Here is an 8,506-nt window from a genome sequence, read left to right on the forward strand (position 1 = left end):
AATTACTCGGTGAATAATTTCGTTGGGAGGATAAATGACGCGTCAAGCGTCTCGTCGCGTTACTCGGATCCGTGCGCAATTTAATTAATCCGTTGATCACGTATTCTCTCGAACTTGGAGGATTATCGACGGGGGATGTTGAAGGGTTCGGCGAAGTGTACTTACGGAAAAATCGAGTTCCTTCGGCAGAGCTAAGTACATCCTGGCCACGTGGAACTTCAACGGATAAGGCGGTCTGTCGTCGAGTTCCTGGTGAATTTTTCCATTGGTGGTGGTGTTGAGCTCTTTGCAGAGGGTACTCGAGCCCAGCCAGAAGCCGTTCCCGAAATGGAATTGCGAGGAGTAACGGCCGCTCGCGTCTGACACTGTGAACGAAGAAAGGAGAGAAAAGAAAAAAATGAAGAATCGAACGCGATAAAAAAGAATATCAGCTCTCTCTCTCTCTCTCTCTCTCTCTCTCTCTCTGTCCCTCCTTTGTGTCTGTTCGAAAGGGTCGGGCGAGCTGTCCACTGAAAAATTTCTCTCTCGAACCCTCGGCGGTATTTTTTTGCCATTTGTTTCAGTCGCAAAAAAAGAAGTTCCTTCTCTCGTGTTTTTCTCTTTTCTTTTTTTACGCCGGGTCGAAAGTTGCGCAAAATTGCCGGAGCTGCAGTTCTCGAGGGTTGGATTACACGACCACGCCTGGGAAGGTTCATTGTCAGTTACGTAAAGTGCCAGCTGGTGACCACAAGAGTAGAGAAAGTGTAGTCGTCTGTCGACGCTCGAAACAACGACCTACTGCCGACAGACGACGTAATTTCGCATGAATCCCGAGTCGTTCGAAAGCGTGACCCATTCGGATATCAGACGCGACAACCGAAATGACGGGGAGCAAGTTTCTCCTACGACAATGCTGGCTTACTTATCGAATCGATCTGTAATTAACGCGATTCTATGACGACAGAGTGGCGATCGGTCAGACGTGACGAGGATTTGAAACGGTCGTGGAGCTGGCCGGCGCAGTTTCAAGATTGCATCTAACGCGAATTCGATAGGTCGAAGGAGTAGTTTCGTGCAGCTGTTTCTGTAAAAGTTGCGCTTCTCAATTGGCTGACATACTTGTTGGCTTTTCGCGATTTCAAACCGTTTAATATCTCGCAATTTCCGACCGTACGTTACATCTACCGCCGCTGAGTTACAATTTTCACCTATCGCGACCAGACGCGTACAATGTACTCTGTTCTCTTTTCATCGTCGTTCTTTCTCCTTTGTCGTTGATTTTTCCGCGAAAATTCTCATTCAAGAGTCCCGCCGTGTATGTTTCTTTCTTTTTGTGCCAATTCTGCAACGTAGAATTTCGAAACTGCGTGTTCGCCGACCTTTAGCGCTGCCGTTTGTTCCGGCGTTATCAAATATCGAAGAGTGACGTAAAAGTTGTGCACACGTGTAACTCCCTCCCTATCGTTCAACTTGCCACCGCCTACATGCTACAACCGGGCAATTTACGTGCTGCGACAGGTAGAAAGAAAGGTAACCAGCAGCGTGGGCGGTAACTATTTCGGAGATTAGATTAGAACGTAAGAATTGATGCATCCCGCGAGCGAAATCTCCAGTGATGGAAAAACGCAGGACTTTTCCACGACTTCTTACCCCGCGATATTTATCTCTCCTCCCACGCTGCATATCGCAGCGAGCACGACGCGTCTTCCTAAAAGGGATCTGAAACGGTGTGTCAGAGAGGATTTACGCCGCGGCGAGAAGTGAATGTAGCCGCGCAAATTTTCCGCTCAATTTTCGCGTCGATAACCCTCCTCCAGGCTGTGCTTCTTACCGGAAGCAGCCGCGAATCTGGAAACTCGTGGGATTTCTATCTATTCACAGCGACTCGAGACGTCCTTTCTGCGCCTATACCTATCCACCGATAGCGATCTTCTGACCCCTCATGCTGGAATTTGAACTCCGCACAGCGGAGAAACCAACGCGATCCATCGCGTTCGAAGGCATTCGTCGCCTATGACACGCCGAGTTATCGCGTTGATCTACGAACGCGACGTCCAAAGCTGTTCGATTCACCGGAGAAAAATGAGTCTCAGGCGCCATTTACCATGATGCATCGACGGAGTCTGCCTTGAAAGTAGCGATAAATTCAGCTAATTGTAGCATTTGTTAGGGGGGAGAATTTAGCGGGCGATTAAAACGGAGGTTTATCCGCGCGATAAGGAATCAAGATAAGGGGGCTGTTATGAAAGAAGCGGCGTTCGGTGTTCGCCGTGTGGCTCCGCGGTAAATCAAATTATATAAAGCGTGAGCGGTTCCGCGGTATAGAAAGCAAATCCATCTGCAACGTGTGTGCTTGGCGCCGTTCGCGAAACGGGTGAATGCCACGATTTATGGAATTGCGTAACATTGGGTGTCGTTGAATGCCACTAGTAGGACTTTGGACATCGCGGGTCAGAGTTGAAACATATCCCGCGGAAAACATGCGAACGATCGTCGAAACGGGACAGAGTCTCGTTCCTTCCGTTGGATGGTAACGTCGAAACGAGTCGGAAGAAGGAAAGTGTTACAAGTGTGGTCGACGCGTTGGTTAACTTCCATCGTGATTTACGGCAATAACTTTGCATCCTTAACGCTGAGCGCGGTGTCTCTGACTCGAGACACCGTAATGGAATGTCCATTCGGCGTGGCTTTTTGCCTGGCGACGTCAAGCCGCAGGAATTTCTCGTATTTGTTTTATCCCGGGCACCGCTCGACGGTGGCACAGCCTCGAAAGTTCATTTTCGTCCGTGTTGATTCCGGCAACAGAGCAGAAGGGAACGCGACAACAACCGCCTAACTATTACGAGCTGGTAGATTGCAGTTTCGCGAAGTAACGACGCGTTTGGCAATCCGGCCTGCCAGCGACACAGCACTCTGGAACTTAGCGAACCATAAATTTCTGCGAACAGCGAAAGCACGCGGTGTAATCTGTCGATAGTGGGTCCAGCGAAACGTGTGTCGCCTTGCCGGAGTCTCGCAGGCGTTGGTTGTTAATCGCGTAACGATAGGAAGCGCTCTCTACTCACTCTTGGCCGCCCACACCTTTCCATCCTGTAGAGACCTCAGGAAGAATTCCAAGTCTCTCCTGCAATCGTCCTTCAGTTTACCAGGTACCCTGGCCCACTTGAGAGGATCGTAAAGATCCACCAGCCACTGGATACTGTTGGCCGTTTTCTCGAGCTTCTCCTTCATGAAATCAACGTCGAGATCGCGGTGCTCCTCTTCCTTCTCGTCGAATTGCTTCAGATAGTTCTTCCAGTCCAATTCTGGGTTGTTCTTGCTAAATCCAATTAAAGGACCACGATTTTTCCCCTTTCCACCTGGCTTCTCCTCCTCGTAGTCGGTTGTATTTAAAGTCGAGTTCTCTGTCGTAACGATCGATTTGTCCCGTGACTTTCCAATTCGTAGAATATTCGACTCGTTCTTCGAAACTGTCGTATGCAGGATACAACTCAGGATGAATAGGAGAGATAGGGGAAAAGGAGCCATTTTTTGGCGATTATATCCTTGTTACGGTGGCCTTCTTATTTCGCTACTTTACTTTCCACTTTGTACACTGCGGAACGGCGATCGATAATTTCATCGATTTCTCTGGAGGAAATTTATAGACGTCATTTTAAATTACGACAGTGGTCGAACCTGCTACAATGGGCAATTTTCTCTCTCTCTATAGCTCAATTGTTCAGATCGCCGAGCATGTCCAAGAATGAGAACGCAGGAGGTTGGCGCGTTTACGACCTTAGAACCGGACTCACTTTCGTTTCTCACTAGCCACCTATTCCACGCTATTCCCGTGCCAATGGCTGGCCGATCGAATTATCTCGAATCAACTGCACCAATTTTCGTTTGCCGATGATAATGGGGGAAAAGTAGAAAAGCGACACGAAGATCAAGACGAGACGGCGAGGCGATGTCTCGCGATGCATCAGAAAAATCAAAAGTACAAATCCACCGTCGAATTCTACGATCACTCTGTCGTCGCCGGAGAAACGGAAAAAAAAATTCAAGTTGGTCCTACGAGAGGACAAAAGTGGACGCACACACGAGGCTAAGGATCACGCACTGAATGAAGCGAATCAAGTTAGCAGTCGCGTTTACCCGCAGACACCGGGGTCCCCCTTTCTCTCGACGATATACTTTACCGCGGTAAATGCATTTCCTTCTTCGGGGCTTCGTCGAGCCACTGTCGCGACTTGTCTCCTTCCAAACCAAATCTCTCGATAAATCCTTCCACCGGGGAGGCCACTCTCCGTATTTACCTAATCCATTCACCATTTCGTTCCTATCTTCCTCGTTCGATCGAACGCCTTAATCGCGTGTCATTTTCACGTCAAGAGTTCACGTTGCATATTCGTAATTATTTCCTCGAGTGGTGGTCGTTGGTGCAACAATCTCAACTTTTTCCCATTCGCCGCTAAATTACGCTTGTTCCTTGCGAAACCCTCGAACGTTGTGCTTGGTACAATTATCGAGGATGCTGCGGGGTCTGTTGCTCGGGTCGAATAATGGAGAAACGTTGCGACACGGTTCGGCTTGAACAGCACGTACGAGCGTGAATAGTTTTTCGTTGATTAACAGTGTTTGGAGAAAGCGAGTATTACGTCTATTACTCGAGTTACGAGCTCTGTTCTCGCTCGTTTACGTGCTAGTTAAATTATCGTCTGTGGTTTTCTCCGCTTATGCGTGCCCCTTCGATAAATTGAAGTGTATAAAAGCAGCGGAGAGTTAATTCGTACGATAAAGTCCGCGAAATTTTATCACCACGTGATAAAGTAGCTTTACTAGATCTAACGTCGCAGGACTCGCGTTTGCGGCGAGAAAATGGGGAAACGAGCATTTCCATCGCGACAGGAGAAAGGGTGGACGGTTTTTCGCGGTTCGTGACGTTCCCTGTTGCTCTAGGTAAAATACGCGGTGGGGTTTTGCAAGTCACATTTCACCGGATAACGATGCGAAAGAAAAAAAACCCCGGCCAACCCTGTTTCACAGTGACGGTGAAATTCGTATTTCACGCGATCGTTGGCCGGATATCAGCTGGCCACCTGTTTCTCCTCGACTTTTCCGGTGAAACTGGCAAATTAAGTTGCTCCTTCTCTCAAAAGGAAATGCTTAAACGAAATGCGCGTTCGAGTCGTTTAAATTTTCTCCGCGAAATTGGATCTTCCTTCCTCGAGTCTCTCTTGGACTCGACGGTGAAAATTTCATAAAATCTCTTCCTCTCTCTTTCTCTCTGTGCGAGAACCAAGAATAAGGATCCTCGTGGTTACTCGGGCAAAAGAGATTCGGGGAACGAAATTTCCTTTTTTCCAGAAACTTTCTCCGCCTCGGAGTTGAACAACTGTATCGCGGAAAAGGTGGAAAAAAGCGAGAGATGGCTATCGATGTTACTCGTTAAAGCTCGTTAAATCATCGAACGCCGGCGTTGTCGCGCATTTTCACTTTTATCCGAGGTTTACGCAATCGGAAGGCTTGTAAAAGAGCGACGGGAGGATTCTCTCGTGTTACGGAGGGAAGCTTGTGAAGTTTCACCGAATTTCACGATCAGATCGTCTTTCTGTCGGTTTCCCGGGCCGGTTCTTTTCGCCGCGGAAACTCGCCTCTCGAGGTAGATCCGGTTGTTGGTTGCGCAACCGAGCTTTCTACGCGAGTCGCGCGACCGGTCTACGCTCGGAAAGGGGGAACTGGATCTCGAAGGCGCCTCTTTATTGACTTGGAACCGGCGAGAAAGCAATTTACCCTCGATTCGAGGTGACGTTATTGCGATACGCGACACTGCTGATCGCTTGTTCTTCTCGTACGCTGACAATTTGACAGGGGCAGCTTTCCGAATGATCCTCGAGAAGGAAAGAAAAAAATTCTGAAATGATTGGCTCTTTCTCGCAGTCCTTTTTACGTAGAAAAATGTAACTTAACGCTAGATTTACGGACGTTTCTTGTACACCCATCTCTCTGGGCACGTAAGTAGGCAAGTAAGTAGGTGAATTCAGGCTATTTTCACAATTACGTTTTATTGGATTATTTTTGATACGCGAGGAAGGCACGTCTCTACGCGATCATAAGAGATCGGCAAGACGCTGAAGAGAAAAAAGCATATCAGCGTCCACCTCTTCTATATATGCTTATATTAACGTGTTAACTGAGTTCACTTCTCAAACAGAAATTTAATCTCTCTAGTTTACAAATAAAAATGAACAGAAATTACAACTAACTGTTTCAGTTTTCTTCTTGCAAATGTGAATATGATGTATTTTGTATTTAATCCAGGCAAAATTAAACTACTGTGATCTAAGTATTGACGAACCAATGACGAGTTAACTCGTCTTTCCCAGTTAAAAGGTTAATCTGTATGTTGATCATTTTTGCCGTTACTATTGCACTCGTTCCTCCTAATAATCCAACGCGTTTGAAGGTAGCCTAGAGTTGAGAGGGAATTTGGAATAGTACAAGACGCTTTATTGGACGGTGTAATATTTTTTCGCGGAATTGGTTCATTTTCACTCGAGGGATATAGAGCGCGGCAATATTGGCGCATATTTGAATCGGATCGTAACCTGGAATCGGCCAGGCTTAAAGATCGCATATGGAGGAGTGTGGCGAAGAAGGTTCCCCTTGGAGAATCGGGCTGTGCATAAAATATTCTTTTGACAAATATTGGAAGTGCATCGACTGTGGTGAAATTGTTCAGCCGGGCAGAAAAATGATATTGGACATCTTTTCGAGAGGGAAATAGTTGGAAGGAAGTCGTAACGCAAATACGTACATGTTAGTTACGAGGTAATACAATGCAAAACACGTGTGCAGACGGTGGAGTTTGCAAATGCCATGCACGAGGAAGTGAAAGTCAAAGTATCGGCGGAAAACTTTTCCATCGTGATTTCCAAATGCCTCTTTTCACTTACCGAGTTTCTCTCCTGCCTCGAGCTGATCGAATCTTATCCCGAACATCAACCGTCGAAAGAAACTTCTACCGCACCTGCGGTCGATAAGGTAGCTGAAATGGTTATCGATTACGTAGTATACTTTCTGGACACTTAGTACACAGGGTTCTCCTGTAAAGGCGCTTTCAAACTGCGACGGTATTTTCTGCTTCGATACCGATCTATGTTAAATTTTCTAACAAATTTAGACACCGATAGGAGAACGAAATTCGTTTATTTTTAATTACACGATGGTTGCAACATTTAGATAGACCGTTTCGGAATACATTTGGATAATATTATTTTACAATACGATGTATACGATGTTTTATCGAATCGTTTAATTAAATACGATTTTTTAATCAGCGTTTATCAGTTGATAATTACTATTCTAAATATAGCCACGTGGAAGGATTGTTATATCGAATTTTGGGAGAGTTCAGACAAGTCAGGATGGCCGAGCGGTCTAAGGCGCTGCGTTCAGGTCGCAGTCCACTCTGTGGGCGTGGGTTCGAATCCCACTTCTGACAAATCAATTTTTTTTTCCTCTTCTACATTTTTTATCACTCGTGCAGATCAGGTTTCTTGCTAAAAACCGCGATAAGCGATGGACTACGATAGCAGGATCGTAAAAGCGATAATAAACCGATGGGAAAAATGATTTCCTGATTGCTAAACGAAAAACTATTAAACGAAACAGAGCAAGAAGCCGGTACATCGATAGTAGCAATCGAGAAATGCAATCTTGGAAGGTTACCGATCCCTAACTGCGATTACACAAATATTTCTATATCTCCGGTTAAACTATCCTCACTTGGAACACACATGTACATTTTACGATTTCGATATTCACGATGGCATAGCGATGCTGGATCTAACTGTTCCAACGTGTAAACAGTTAAACAACCGAGAGAAAAGTGCTTGAGATCCTCTCTCTCGGCAGAGAGGAGCACTGTTCACCGTTTGATCGATGAGGCGTTAGCACGAATCGTCGTCGTGGCGAATTTGTACGATCCCCGTGGTGGACTCTGGTACGATCTAAGCAACACGAGATCGTGTTGGCGAATTCTTAAGCAGAGTCGTCGGTTGCACGACTAAATCGCCGGAGAGTCAGGGCGACTGAGCGCTATCGATAGGAGAACAAGTGCGGTTGGGTCTAGTCGCGAGAATGCGGCAATAAAACGACAGAGTTCCATATGTTCGCCTCTTTTTGTTCATTTGGTATCGGAGCTGGTCGCGCGCGATTCGATTTGCACGTAAAGCGTGGGAGGGCATTGTCTCGTTTGAGATAGCAAACCGTGGCTGGTTCGGCTTATTGGTTTACGCGGTCCAATTAATCCCCGCTTGAACCTGTTGCAACTGCATGCGCCGCGATTGCGCAATTCGCTCAAGCGTATCCGCCGATCGACCGATCCAGATCATGTCTAATAAGTCCTCTTCAATTAGCCAACTTTGGCGTTCGCTGTGTTAGTTAGCTAAGTGGTTCGTCGATGCTGCGGCAAGATTTTTAGAGGGAGAGCCACCGTTTGCTTGCCAATTGTTTATCACATAGAGTCGGCCTACCTCCACGT

At 46.7% G+C, this 8,506-nt stretch overlaps 1 protein-coding gene and 1 non-coding gene across 2 annotated transcripts in view; one reads left to right on the plus strand and one right to left on the minus strand.

Moving 5' to 3' along the window:
• LOC108571732 (nose resistant to fluoxetine protein 6) overlaps positions 1 to 3,507 on the minus strand; it is a 14,491-nt gene extending 10,984 nt beyond the window's left edge. Inside the window, exons 1-2 of the mRNA XM_017933845.1 lie at positions 3,045 to 3,507; positions 166 to 365 (exon numbers count right to left, since the gene is read on the minus strand). Coding sequence (XP_017789334.1) covers positions 166 to 365; positions 3,045 to 3,507 — 663 coding nt within the window. The remainder of the gene's footprint in view (positions 1 to 165; positions 366 to 3,044) is intronic.
• A 3,875-nt stretch (positions 3,508 to 7,382) lies between these two features.
• Trnal-cag lies at positions 7,383 to 7,465 on the plus strand. Its single transcript has one exon. It is a non-coding gene; the product is annotated as a tRNA-Leu (tRNA).
• The last annotated feature ends 1,041 nt before the right edge of the window (positions 7,466 to 8,506 follow it).

Source organism: Habropoda laboriosa, unplaced genomic scaffold, assembly GCF_001263275.1.
Source record: "Habropoda laboriosa isolate 0110345459 unplaced genomic scaffold, ASM126327v1 scaffold99, whole genome shotgun sequence".
Lineage (NCBI taxonomy): Eukaryota > Metazoa > Arthropoda > Insecta > Hymenoptera > Apidae > Habropoda > Habropoda laboriosa.